The sequence below is a fragment of the Diadema antillarum genome, unplaced genomic scaffold (assembly GCF_040938485.1).
Source record: "Diadema antillarum isolate AM-2024a unplaced genomic scaffold, OU_Dant_1.0 seq00001028_RagTag, whole genome shotgun sequence".
NCBI lineage: Eukaryota > Metazoa > Echinodermata > Echinoidea > Diadematoida > Diadematidae > Diadema > Diadema antillarum.
In genome coordinates, this window is record NW_027271862.1 from 707,787 (window position 1) to 723,267 (window position 15,481).

At 38.8% G+C, this 15,481-nt stretch overlaps 1 protein-coding gene across 2 annotated transcripts in view; it reads left to right on the forward strand.

Moving 5' to 3' along the window:
* The first annotated feature begins 241 nt into the window (after positions 1-241).
* LOC139742862 (ubiquitin carboxyl-terminal hydrolase 7-like) overlaps positions 242-15,481 on the forward strand; it is a 61,788-nt gene continuing 46,548 nt past the window's right edge. For both annotated transcript variants that reach the window (XM_071653375.1, XM_071653376.1), the window contains exons 1-3: positions 242-696; positions 8,221-8,397; positions 12,112-12,214. In XM_071653375.1, coding sequence (XP_071509476.1) covers positions 633-696; positions 8,221-8,397; positions 12,112-12,214 — 344 coding nt within the window. In that variant the 5' untranslated portion in view covers positions 242-632. The remainder of the gene's footprint in view (positions 697-8,220; positions 8,398-12,111; positions 12,215-15,481) is intronic.

Below are 15,481 nucleotides of genomic sequence, written 5' to 3' on the forward strand. Positions count from 1 at the left end.
ACTTAAAAATATTCGAAAGTATTGTGAGAGCTTCACTACACCCGAAGCCAATGTGAAGTTCATTGGCTGACCGTAAAGCGGTCAGCTTATTACAGCAGTCGGCGAAGTCCGATCCCACAATGCATTGCTGGGAATGACATACTAGTACGCCATTTTGCACTTCTCCCTGATCGTATGCGAGACACTTCTTGTCGATATCGCGCGCTGCAGTATTCCTGCCCATAGAAATACACAAGGAATTGCCGCTACATTTATCGAACGTATTATTCCCCACTGTACAGTGTAGTAACAAGGCGCGAGTGGGAGTACAATCATGCATTGAATGGATTGCCCGTGCCCAACACGCCGTACATATGTGATGCGGTTGTTTCCCATATCTTCAGCTACCGATTGATTCCCTAAAATCTTAGATTTAGGCTTGTCGTGTGAGAGGAGGTCCCCTGCGAGCAGGGGTTAAATCAGCCGAGATTGGGCGGATCGCAAGTAAGCACGTGAAGGTGCCTCCAGCGTCCCGAAACCCCTCGTCGCAGGGCAGTGACAGGGGGTCAGATTCGGCGACGTCGGTTGTGGAAACGAAAGAGAAGACCGAGAAGAAATCAACCAAGAAGACTAACAAGAGTCCTACAGGCACTATGAACCACTACCCCAGCAATGAGCGACCTCAAAGTGAGCCGGAGGAGATGGATACCCAGGAGGGTGAGTCAGTTTATGACATGACAAATGCCAGTGGCAGAGTGCAGTACTACAGTACAGTTTCAGTAGCTGTGCAGTGCCAGTGCAGTGGTCGTACACTCATTACAAACCACAATTTGAATATTGAGCACGTAATTTACTTGTAAATGTATGTAGAGTGTCTACTAATGTAGATCTAGAGCGTCTATATGACTGTTCTGTCTGTATTGTGTACAAAACCCACTGTGTGTAGCCGGCCACACATTGACACACGCCAATTGCAATGACCAATGTACGACTACGACGAATTCATGTATCACAGATTCACACACCACCACCTTGCAAGGCAATAAAAATACCTCAGTTATCAATGTCATGTCATACATGCATACCGTGGCGTTGCCGTTGGGACCTTTTTGTAAACAGCTTTATTTTCCTGCAATGTCTTTTTGGCCTTTTCCCATTCCATTTTTTTTTATCTAGATCTATGATGGATTTAAATTACAGTTGATTGGGGGACTGAGTGATTGATTCAATCACAAAGCTTGACGGAGTCTTGGTACATCGGCGGCAATCGTGCACTTCATGGACCTAAATTATCGGTACCTCATTCCCCGTACGCCAAGGTGATATCCCATGAACCACCGCACACTGAGCAGATGGCGAGCTTCTCTTGCAGTATGGAACACCGTTTGACAAGTGATGAGGTCACTGAAAACCGCCTCACTCACTGTAACTAGCTGCGTAATGGTAGCTGACACATCGAACACTGTGCAATCGCGATATCATGTGCCTTTGCTCTCCGCTGCAGGATTATCGAGCTTTACATTTGTAGTAGGGCGTCGGTAGCGCGATGCGCTTTGTCATCCCCTTCGAAATTCACGCAAAAGTCGCGAGTTCACAAGTCATCTTTGACCTAGATTTTCTAGGTCTTATTATGCATCTACAGAACATAAAACTACTTCAAAACATTTTTTACAATAAGAGAAATGTATCATATTACCTTCGATACTAAATGATATCACGAAAGTCACATTTTGAATGCAAAAGTGCTAGCATTTTCAAATAAACTTACGACTACCAGATGCGTTCAGTGCGTGTTGGGCAATGGGCAAACGTAGGGCGCGCGTTCGGTCAAAAAGTGGACCCACAATTTTGGCTTAAAATCACCTTTCAGGCATTTTCGCGGGTTTATCCCGGGAACAAATCTCCATAAATTTGGTATCATATGAAAGCTTGTGGTGGTCTCATTCTTCTCGTCCTACGCCGAGTTTAGATATCAAGACGTATTGCCACCTAAATTCAGATTTAAGCCTAAACATCGCTATAACTCGGCTGTTCCGTCCGACTGTGAAACTGGTCATACCGGTGTAGGAGGATTCAATGGTGCTGAATCCAAAAATAGCATTGGTTTTTCGCTTATTCCCCAGGATAAACCCGCGAAATAGCGATTAAGATACCCTTTTCAGCATAGTAACAGCATCAGCGAACTAAGCGAGGCGGGGCCTACAAGTCTAGACACGTAGTTACACGCCATGAATCGTGGTTACGGCGCGCACTTACGCGAAGCTCCATACAGTCGAGTCGGTTTTGCATGCATAGGTACGATGTTCAGCCTCCGCAGAGCTGCTATAGCGCACCGCCGGTACGTAATGTGAGTACCGGTACATGTGCGCGTCTCCATGTACACTGTACTACATATCGCACATGCACCACTACTGTGTGCGCTTTTACTCCGCCGCTCTGTTAGACCTACGTTACTTGTGATACGTTTGTTTGTATGATGGGTCATCGATCTCATAAACCCGTGTGTACAAATCGCGTGCGAGTGCAAGTACATGTGCGTGCCGCGGGATCGAAGGGGGCCTCGCACAGCTGGCTGGGTAGGTGTGTGCTAGCTGACAAGGATGCGCTCTTAGCCTTAGAAACACGCGCGCTTTGAATGTCATAAACGCAGTGAATAGCACCGCCCACTGGAGTGCGCTTGACAGTGAATTTCATTACGCTCGCGACCCACTTTTTCGCCAAGGTTTTGACAGCGTGAGGATGAAAAATACCTTGTTTTTATTTGCTCATAACTTCACCATTATTCATGATTATGGTGAGAAATTTTGCACATGTATTATGTTAACTATGGACATTATGGATATGTATGTTTTAGTGTGAAATGACTTGTATTTCTCCAGTTGCAAAAATCTACCAGACACTCTATTTGTAGTGTTACATCGCAGAAAATTGCCATGATCGTGGCACAAAATGTGATACTGATAGAGTTGACAGTAAGTTTGTGAGTGTGATACAGTCAATAGCTTCCATTTCTGAACATCCTGGCTAGCCACAACAGTTACATGAATATTTTTATGCCTCCATCATCCATCCCGACCCCATCACAAATTGCGCAAACCACCCACACGGGCAAGGCTTGTGTGTGTGATACAAAGCCCTGTCACTGTACACAAGTCTGTGCTTCGCACAACGTCTGGTCGGGGTCGATGGGGCGAGTAAATCAGTAACTCTAAAGACAATATAAACACAACAAACTAACGAATTGGGATAAGATTTGGGATTTTTTTTTTCATTATGTCACAGAATAATTTTACCAAGGCAGTGGACGTAATGTCCTCTGTGATAGGTTTGAAGATTGATCCCCTGCTTGAGATAATAATGCAGCGTCCATTCATTTAAAATCATGAATGAAGGACAAATGTTTACCACTGGTTGCGTTCCGTTGTGTGCCAATGCACAGCACCCTGTTTGTCTCTTCTCAATCACGCCGCGCAGGGAAGGGCATTAGAGCAACCATGTGGCGTACCGTAAGTGCTTTCATTACGCGCACTCATGTTGACACATACAATGTACACAGCACAGAACACAGCACAGTACCGGAACACATGCTGTCGAACCCGCGGTGCCTGATAGGTACTTGCACGCACTGCTCGATTAGGGTAGAATCTCACACCAATAATAGAGGGTCGTGAAGTGCACAATTGCCCTTGATTCAACTGCTAGCACATACCGCCCTGTACACTCGTAAACGCGAATATGTGCACATGGAAGAGTGTATTGTATGCTGTGTGTATTTGTATGTGTCGGAGAGTATGTACAGTGTACAGGGTATGCATTAAATTAGTGCTATCATCAAGCTGCGCCTGACTGGTGCGCCGGCGAGGCTGGCCAAGCGGCCGTTGCGCAGCATTGATCACACCAAACCCGAGTCCTTGGGTTAGAAATTAAGATTTTCTTTGAGAAAGCTTGCAGTTAAAACAGATTAACATTTATGACAAGAAAAAAAAGCAAGGAGAAAAGATGAGAATTAATTGGAAACCAGTTTTTCAACCACCCGCACGTGGCTGTATCCAGCGACTTTGGCCGTGGCTACAATCACGCGCATATGGCTGGATGGTAAAGAGACTTTTGTAGGTGTATACTCTGCCTGAATCAAAGGGATGTAAATTTATAATGTAAATAAGTGGAATAGAATGTTCTCATAAAGTTATAGCTACCATGTTAATTCTAGTCTATCTGGTTATGTATGGGTTTCCAGATCTAGATCTAAACTATAGATTGGGCTACTGTGCGGATGATGACATACAATGTACATTTGTAGAAACCATAAGGTCAAAGGAGTATAGATGAATAATGCATGATACACCTGTACATGTTGAACGTGGGCTAGAAATAAGAATAAACAGACCGGTCAAAATATGGCACTATGCACACACAAATGCACCAAATGTATGTTGCCTGGACTGGTGCAATAGACCTGGGACCATCCAATTTTCTCAAAGGGAAAAGTAGTGTTTTGAACAAAAGTTAAATAAAATACATGTATGTATCATGTTAGATTTTTGAAAGTTTAAGCATAGGATTGTCCCATTTTTGAATGGATGGAATTTGTAAATTAAAAAAAATACAAAAATTGTTGTGACAGTTTGACAGATAACATCGCTACAGTGTACCAACTGACAACCTGATAAGAGCGCTGGCAAATAGCGATATGCAGTATACCGAAATAAGATCAGAATGAATCACAACAAGGCATGGGGGTTAATAGCGTGCAGGTGAATGATTGATTTCATTGGCAACCTGTTACTATTAGTGGGTTGCCTTCCAGAAGTGGTGAAAAACATATCTGGTAATATGTCTCCTTCAAAGTAACCAAAAGAGCTTCATCTGTCCCTTCTGAATGGGGAGAAAGGTGAAACATTAATGAAAGGTAAATCATTGATTTTCCCCATTATTTTGACTGAAATTCTGAAAAAAATAAGTTGGCGACCTGATGGTTATTGACATAGAGCTTGTTCAGTGATCTCTTAGTAGCAATAGATTTGTACTGTAAGGGGGTTCAAATAAAAGTTAATAGGTTGTGTTTAAAGGTCCTGTTTACCTTTGGGAACAGTGATTAAAAAATTTTTCAAGGTATGACATTGAATGTACAGTGTACAAAACTGTATGTGTAGGTGTGTTGTACCACAAAATATCCTATCATATACAATTTTCGTGATAAAGCATAAAATGTAAGGGGATTTTCTTAATAAACCGTAACTGTAGACGGTTTAGTCTGGAAACATTTTTATTGTAACCATTGTTCACATTTTGATTATTTAACAATACTTAAAGGGATGGTACAGCATTGGTGGAGATGAAAATTGGGCTTACAACTTTTTGCGAGACACCAAGAAAACACTTACGAAATAGTACAGAGCTAACCATTGAGGAATTCAAAGTTTATTTGATGAAAATTGGGTTTGGTAGGACTGAAACATCCAAAAACAAAGTAAAACAAAGTGATCGTAATAAAGTGTGGGTCCTACACTTGTTAGAATCACTCTGTTTTGGATATCTCATCCATTTCAAAACCAATTTTCATCAAATAAACGTTGAATTCGTCATGGAATTACAACATGCTCTTTCATATTTCATAAGGGGTTTCTCATCATCTTACCAAAAAATATTAGAAACATGAAATTAGGTCTCAACCAAAACTATACGATCCCTTTAACATCGATTTTATCAATTCAAATTTTTACAGTGGTTGTTTCTATCTCTAACTCACATTTAAGAACTATTTTAAAGCACTAATGCTGGGTTTTTGTTTCATCTGCTATGGTAAATTATGCCTTTAATAATGGGTGTGTAGTTCCACTGCAAATGGCTGTCTTAGCATTGCAGTTTCATTTACACCGTAGTGGCATCTATTAAAGGACAAGTCCACCTTCATAAACATGTGGATTGAGTGAATGCAGCAATATTAGTAGAACAGTCAGCGAGAGTTTGAGGAAAATTGGACAATCCGTTCAAATGTTATGAATTTTTTAAGTTTCTGCTCAGTCACTGCTGGATGAGACGACTACAGTACAGCTTGTGATGTCATATGTGTGCGACAATATAAAGAAAACATAAAGAAAATTCAGTATATTTTCACTTTTCTCGCATATCAAAAGAATGCCTGACTTGCCTCTTTCAGAAGGCAGGGGAATAATATTACCCGTAACATACGGTCAGTGACAAGTCGAGGAAATATGCTTCTTCTTCTTTTCAAAAAATGCAATTTTGTGAAATTCTCTTTTTTTTTCTCTCTGAAAAAAGACATCAGAAACAAATGTGCAAATATGCTCCAAGCCATGACATCAGAAACAGAATGGCTTTGCCCTGATATGCAGCTAAAATGGGAAATATACAATGTACAAATGTACCAAGAACACTCTAACATATACCTACTGTATGAGCTAAAAATCACTGACATCACTTTTTACTTCACATAAACATGACCAATGCACACTTGTACATGTATGCATGCAATGAATCCTAATGAACTGATTTCGGAGTACATGTAAGTGAGTAATCCTGAGTAAGTGTACATAGAAATTATGCTAAAGTTCGGTATTGCTGTAGAAGTGTACAGGGTACAGTCTGAAGTCATATGAAAATGCTAGCTCTTATGGCATGTCAATTGCAGTGTCATCCATCTGTACAGTGTATGTGTGTGTGTGTGGGGGGGGGGGGGGGGGGGCGAGATATGTACAATGTACAATGTATGTAGGTTGATGCATAACTTACAAATACTTGATTGTAAATGATAGGTATTTTATGATATATTTATGGATTTCGGATGGGATGAGGTGGACATGAGAGCATGTTGATATTTGCTCAAAAGATTTTTTTTTTCTTTTTGTAAATATTTATGTTAAAGTGCATTGTAATCAATGGTCTGAAACTGGAGAAATCAATGAAGATGTTGGCCTTTCAGTGCTGTACACTGTACTTATAGTTACTCATGTCTGACTCATTTACATCATATCCAGGTAGTTTGGAGTAAATTGATTTTTCTCTGCTGAAACAATTAACCATTGATACAAGTACATGTGCATGTACAACAATTTATACTGATCTTCATCAATGGACATACATGTGTACATTGTACATGTACAAATGTAAGTGCAGTGGAGGTCAGATGAAATGTTGCAGTGCCTACTGTAGGATGTGTTTCGAAACATGGAAGAGGAATTGACCCCTCTGGTGCAGTATGTGTCAGTTGTTATCATTTTTTTTTCATTTATTTTTGTATTTATTCATTATTATTATTATTATTTATTTATTTATTTATTTATTTTGATATGGTAATAATGTAGCTGTGACTGAGTTCACTGTGACACATTGATATGCCTGGTTTGTGAGTAATGATGCACAAAAATCTAGAATACACTGCAATTATGTATCTTTTTACAACAAAACAAACACAGATGGCCACAAAACAGACTGTACCAGTACATGCACATGAGATACATGCACTCATATTGTACATACGTTGTACCAGTGTGCTGTAAGAGACATTTACCTTTGCATAAATGCTTTGATATTAGTTGCCCATTTTTTCTATTCTTTACAGGTCTGAACCTAAAATATCCCTATTCCTGTTCTCTTTTTCAGCTGGCCCCGACAATGTTATTTTCTTTTTACTGGTCACGTTGGACCAGTACGTGTAAATCTTGCAATTCCTGAAAAGTTACTGGCCCGGCAGTGATTTTTTACCAGTCTGGGACTGTCAGCCCGCTGCCAGTGTTAAGCATTTAATAGTAAATACAATAGTTGTACAATGTAGCTTTAAAGAAAAAAAAAATGAGTCTAAACAATTAATGCAGAGTATTCTTTTTTTTTTTCCATTTGTGTTTGTTTTCATTGTTTGTCTTTATTTTGTGGATCTCCAAGTACAACTGTACGTGTATTTAGCAATTCATTTTATTCTATTTGCCTCATGATTGTATAGTGACATTCTGTTGTATTCAATAAGTGATCACAATACTCAATAGCCCATGTGCTAGCACAGTGCCAACATCAATTTGCCTCTGTACTACAATTGTAGTTAACAGGAGTTTTAAAATACATGGTATACAACGTAAATATGGTACTCAACATCATTTCTCTGCATAAATTATTATCTTTGCTGTCTTGGCTGCTTCACTCTCTCATACCCCCTCATTTCCTACTGAAAATAAACATTCATAATCTGGAATTAACAGCTAGTCTGTTTGATTTTCATCTTTGCAGCACCAGACAATGTACCCACCAAGGAAGAAACTTCCCCCACCCAACCCCTGTGTGACGAGGTGGACACAGGAGGGGGTGGGGGTGGGGGTGGGGAGGAGAACCAGGTTACCATGAATGGCGACCTGACCAGTGAGCCCAGGCTGGAAGACCAGGAACCAGACAATACCACTGAAGAAGGTGAGCTGTGTATACTCATCTTTATGTACAGTTGTGGCAGTGCTGGAGATGTACGACAGAAACGTGCATTGCAGTTTGATGTTTTGGAAGTATTTTCAAATAGTGGAATTGCTTTATCCACCACAATTTTAAAGTATTAAGAGAAAGAAAAAAAAAATCTGTTGTGAACATAGCAAGAGCTTGTAATGTAGTTTGTGAACTTTCCATTGGAAGAGCCCCTCCATGAATGATAGCCTTCAGTTTACGATGCTACATGAATGGATACTCTCAGACACCTTTAGCTTTTATGTACATTGTAGCACGGCATACGAATAATGTTTCATTACGAGACATTAAGATATACTCAGCCTCAAACATGACTGTGGTATAAGAGCATGCAGACTTATGGTTTGAGATGATCTCATACTGTAACAGCAGAAGCTCCTTGATTTGTATAATATGTGACCCTGCACCTCAAAACAAACAAAAAGTCGCCAGACATGAATTTTTAGTTAAGACCATATTCTGAAAGAGCAGACTTTAAGCTTTAAAATGATGTATAACTCAAATCAAATGGACTCTCCTAACTTACCTAAATATTGAAAAGAAAGCACAAACTCGGGAAAAGTGTGAACTGAGAAAAGAGGCTCTGAAGTACAGTGTCTATTCAAGCGCTTAATCTTTACCAAACTGTGCTGGCTGTGCGATGAATGGGACAAAAAAACAGGAAATAAACCACCAGAGTAACAACAATGAAGGGATTATCAGATTAAACTGAAATTAAGCATGCCTCATTAACACGTTCTGTCCATGATTAATGCCAACTTTCAAAGCAGTAGCACTATCCTTTCAAAACTTATTAGAGTTGAAAGTGAAGAGTGTGGACAAGGTTTTTCAGAAATGAAAAAGGGATTCTAAGAACACACCTAATCACACTACCTTTGTATTCTACCAAAACTATTCGAGATAAACTGCCAAAAAAAACACGCACTTTTCTGCCTGTTTTATGATACCAAATTTTAGCATAATGTAAAAGAAGACCCGCTCTTTCAGAAAATATGAAAAAGTCAAGTTCGGCTAGGTTGACCCATTTCACTTATTTTCAGTCCTCACGCAAAATCAGTGTGTGCGACTTTATGTTCGTTTTGAGGTGCACGGTCACATATTACCTGTAAGTCTTTTGCGTAGTTCAGACTGTAGAAAAAATTGTATGTAGTACTGTGTTTGTATGCTTAATACTGTGTTTGTATGCTTGCATCAATTTTGGAGAAGAGGTTAGGCCAACCCTATTAAATAGTGGTGGCACTAGTTACATGATGTACCAATATTAAGCTATTCAGACACACAAACACATATGAAAATGACCATTGTATGCATGCATTGTACAAAGTGGAGCATTCAGCTTCATTTTGATGATACACTGTATATCCAAGTTACATTAGTACATGTAGGGTTGTACTCTCATGACCTTTCTAACACTCAGTCATTGAAACATGTACATATGTTCTGGAATGATCTGTAGTCTTAAAAATTAGGGGGAAGTTGAAGAACACAGTAATCAAGCACATACCTTTATACATTGTTTAGCATATATGTGTACATGTATCTGATTGAACTCTTGTACTAGACACCACTCTCCAAACAACGCAAAACAAAAGCAAAAACAGTAATTGTCTCTAAACTTTGCTGTAACAAGTTGCACAAGTAATCTACATAATTGTAACACTCAAAGTATTGTCTTTGTATTATGCTGTAATGAGATTGTTCAGATGTCACTACAGGACACATATGACTACTCAACTGCTTGGCACTACTGAAATTATTTCTGATATATGTGCATGCATGTACTCAAGCATGAAATAGTGTCTGTTATACATGTTCTTTAAGTATTTACAATGTACATTGTATTAGACCTGGGCGTAAATTACAAGCAAAGAAAGATATCTTAGGATCAATAACATCTCTATTGGACAGGAATTGAATCACCAAGGCACATTGTTTGCTTGCAAATAGTGTAACACATCGTACGTGATACATTTCATTTTTACATGTTAATACATTGTGCAATGTGCACAAAAATACTGCACTATACTTCACACAATACTTGCTTATACACAATACTTTACACTGTAGCATTCAAAAACATGATGAAATGTCGACAGTTGATAAAGTGGTAAGGTAGCAAATTATAGAACGAACTCAGTGATATGATCTTTTGGGGTTTTGTATTGTATTCCATAGAAAAGAATTATAATGATAAGATACAACTTGTATTTCATGTGATGGAGGACTGTTGAAGTTCCTGAAAATACAGCAGGGCAGCTGGTTCTGCATTTTATATTTTTGACAACACAAAGCATGATATACTGAATAGAAAGAAGGTTTTTTTTTTTTTTTTGGGGGGGGGGCATTGATGGAGATGATGGTCCCCAGACATGCTATGGACCAGTAAGCATCTAAACGTGGCGATAGTGTTGTGCACTCACCACTGAACCAATGTAATGTTTTCCCTGCAGTCCTCCAAGTACATTATACGTCACAGCTGAGTATGCAGTCGTCCAGTTTAATCAACCATCTATGCATACTTCATGTTGGGATATTGTGCATTCAATTGGGTTTGTGCCTCAAAATTTTGCTGTTCTGTGGGATCAATATATTGGATTGCTTGTGTATCGCGAGAATTCCTCTACCCATAACCTGTGCCTTGATTTAGGGAGCACGTCATAGAGTCAATCCTATGGCTGTGTGTAGCATATTATCCAGGGTACATGTAGATTGTGTGATGCATATTGCACCAGCCTATGTGTGACCCGTATGCTCTAAATGGATTGAGATGTGTGTGCAATGTACATTGTATGTTTTAAATACAGAAATGTGGGGGAGAGGGAGCATTAGTACTGCCATGTGACACGCTCAGTTTGACCTTGTGGTATTAAAATGGATGGGATTTATCACACTGCTAGGCCTTCTGCCCCCCATCTTCCTCCCAGGTGAGGATGATGAGAGTGCGATGCTGTTCAGAGTGGAAAAGCTGCAATATGAAATACCAGGGTAATTTCAATAGCACAACCCTCATTAGCAGAAGTGCGATGCTACACAAAAGCACTGTTGGTGTTCATTTATGATGTTGTTGTTGTTGTTGCTCCTGGTTTACTAAGCCAGGAGGAAATAGCTTTAAGAGCAGGCATGATACATCAGCAGACAGGTAAATGAGGAAACATTTATAATTTGCAGTACCTTTTTTATCATTACCAAAGCAAAAACAAAAAACAAAAAAACATGAAATTTGGCATTTATTATATTTTGCTCAGTTTTTTTTTTTTTTTTGTAAAGACCTCTAAAGCTTCCTACACCCTAGGATTTTATGTGTTTGCATTAGTACTGTTTTGGTTATATTTCATTATCTATTGATTATAGTGACTGTCTTGGACATGCATGATTTAGCTGATAGACAAAATTAGGGAACGTGACTATATGGTCTTCTTTTGTACATGCATGGATGCACTATCAAATTATGCAAAAACTGTTCTAGATGCAGTTACAGTTTGTGCACATTAAAGATCCATTGCGCATGAAAGTCAATTTGAGCTACAACATGTACATATGTACATGTACAGATTGTGTCTATCGTGGTCACATTGTAATTGACAACAGTCAGATGCAGACATCTTTCATCATTAAACATGTACTTTCTTTCATCTGTGCCTGTGTTTTTTTGTCCATTTCCATGTTCAGATGGTAGTCGCTCAGAGGCCACATTCCGTCATACAGTGCACAACATCAGCAAGCTGAAGGAGACCTCGCTGGGGAGTGCTGTCACTGTCAGAAACCTACCCTGGTAAGTGCGATAGTCTTTGGTCAAGGACGCCTTCATAGGGAGATGGGCAGCTCCAGAAAGAATGTAGGCCTCTTCTGCCCAAGGGTCAGCCAGCCTCATGCATCGAGGTTGCAAGCAAGCAAGCAAAACAAAACAAATCAACACAAGACAAAGCAAACAAACAAACTACAAACAAGTGCACTTGAAATGAAGCATGAATTTTAAGTGGAAATAGTACTCTCTGCATGCTACAGCTATTCGGAAAGGGGGGGGGGGATTCGAAGATGAAAAATGGCAAATTATTTCCTAACTTTTCCCCTCTGCATTATGTTTCCATACTGTACAAATGAAGGCAGTTACTTGATTTACAATATTATCATTTTGTATGAGTGAAACACAGGCTAAGTGCAGTTCTGTTCTAATTCAATTTTTCATGGTCAGTGACATGTCTGTGAATGCTGAAGATTCTATATCAAAAAGCAAATTCATACACATTTATGCCAAATGTTTTGTGCAGTTATCTGTTGAGCATGAGGTATTCATTTATTCCCACATAGTCTTAAAAGGGTAGTATCTGAGGTTTAAAGCCCTTTCAGTTTTCTGAAGGCTTTTTTTTTTCAAGATGCTTCAGAAAAGAAAGTGTTTTGTGCAATTATTGGGATGTCAGATCGCATCCTGCCAACATTAAGACGAATACAGGCCCTATCTGATTTAAAGGACAAGTTCACCTTCATAAACATAAGGATTGAGAGAATGTAGCAATATTAGTAGAACACATCACTGAAAGTTTGAGGAAAATCAGACAATCCGTTCAAAAGTTATGAATTTTTGAAGTTTTTGTGCAGTACCCGCTGGATGAGAAGACTACTGCAGTGTATGAATAACTTAGATGTCACATGCGTACAACAATATAAGGAAAATATAAAGAGAATTTCACAAAATTCCATCTTTTGAAAAAAGTACAAATTCCCCTGACTCGTTACCGATAAATGTTATGGGTAATATTATTCCCCCTGCCTTGAGAAAGAGGCAAGTCAATTGCTCTTTTATTATGCGAAAAAAGTGAAAATATGTTGAATTTTCTTTTATATTTTCTTTATACTGTTGTACGCATATGACTCACAAGCTGTAGTAGTCTCCTCATCCAGCGGTTCCAACACAAAAATTTAAAAAATTCATAACTTTTGCATCGATTGTCCAATTTTCCTCAAACTTTCACTGATGTGTTCTACTAATATTGTTGCATTTTCTCAATCCTTATGTTAATGAAGGTGAACTTGTCCTTTAACTCGCAGGTCCCATGGAACACAATAGAAATGTGGGATGTGTCAATTTGACATGCAATTTTGTGCTGGGTTTTGCCCTTTTGGCATTCTCCCCATAGCACCCTGCCAACGAATCCTAACAAATTTGGGATTAAATGAAAGAAGTTTGTCTCCATATTAAGAGCACTGGTATGTGACTGTGACAATGAACTGATGTAATTACATCACTACAATCACACCCACATGCATACCCATACAATCTCTGTGTCTGCTTTGGTACATGAACCAGCGTGTGGCAAGCAAGTAGCTTTGGATATGCTTCATAATCCGATGGTGTGGTTAGTTTTTCACCTGCTCCATATCTTCAGGTAGGAAAAATGCCTTGAAAACACCCCTTTTAAAGGACAAGTTCACCTTCATAAACATAAGGATTGAGAGAATGTAGCAATATTAGTAGAACACATCATCGAAAGTTTGAGGAAAATCGGACAATCCGTTCAAAAGTTATGAATTTTTGAAGTTTTTGGGCAGTACCCGCTGGATGAGAAGACTACTGCAGTGTATGAATAACTTAGATGTCACATGCGTACAACAATATAAGGAAAATATAAAGAGAATTTCACAAAATTCCATCTTTTGAAAAAAGTACACATTCCCCTGACTCGTTACCGATAAATGTTATGGGTAATATTATTCCCCCTGCCTTTAGAAAGAGGCAAGTCAATTGCTCTTTTATTATGCGAAAAAAGTGAAAATATGATGAATTTTCTTTTATATTTTCTTTATACTGTTGTACGCATATGACTTACAAGCTGTAGTACATGTAGTCTCCTCATCCAGCGGTTCCAACACAAAAATTTAAAAAATGCATAACTTTTGCACCAATTGTCCAATTTTCTTCAAACTTTCACTGATGTGTTCTACTAATATTGTTGCATTTTCTCAATCCTTATGTTTATGAAGGTGAACTTGTCCTTTAATCATTTTTTGGTCTCAGCAAATGCTTTAGACATGATACCATTCATGCATAGGTGCAAATTTGACACTCATCAGCCGTCACACGGCGTTCGTGGCGCAAAGCTGGATCACGTGTGTGTGCATGTGTACATACGTGTGTACCCTTACCGCTGCACTCACTTATGGAATGTACAGCTGTATAGATCTACAGTGTATGAACACTATTAAAGGACAAGTTCACCTTCATAAACATAAGGATTGAGAGAATGTAGCAATATTAGTAGAACACATCATCGAAAGTTTGAGGAAAATCGGACAATCCGTTCAAAAGTTATGAATTTTTGAAGTTTTTGTGCAGTAACCGCTGGATGAGAAGACTACTGCAGTGTGTGAATAACTTAGATGTCACATGCGTACAACAATATAAGGAAAATATAAAGAGAATTATACAAAATTTCATCTTATGAAAAAAGTTCACATTCCCCCGACTCGTTACCGACAAATGTTATGGGTAATATTATTCCCCCTGCCTTTAGAAAGAGCCAAGTCAAGTGCTCTTTTATTATGTGAAAAAAGTGAAAATATGTTGAATTTTCTTTATATTTTCTTTATACTGTTGTACGCATATGACTCACAAGCTGTAGTAGTCTCCTCATCCAGCGGTTCCAACACAAAAATTTTAAAAATTCATAACTTTTGCATCGATTGCCCAATTTTCCTCAAACTTTCACTGATGTGTTCTACTAACATTGTTGCATTCTCTCAATCCTTATGTTTATGAAGGTGAACTTGTCCTTTAACAGAACTGTTGCTTGCGATGACACTACAACATTGTACTATGTACGATTCTCATTCACAAAGTGCATGTATACATGGATACAATCACGCTCAAAGCCCCTTCAATCACTGCTACTATAGTGCAATTCTAATACACATTATTATCAAGGGCATTTGAGGGTAAAAATGGTAGTCTTCTTTTGCTTTAAATCTGGTTCTCTGTTTCTACCAAATTAAATGCATGTGTGCCATTTGATAACTAAAAAGCTATTGGTCAATTATTTAGCCA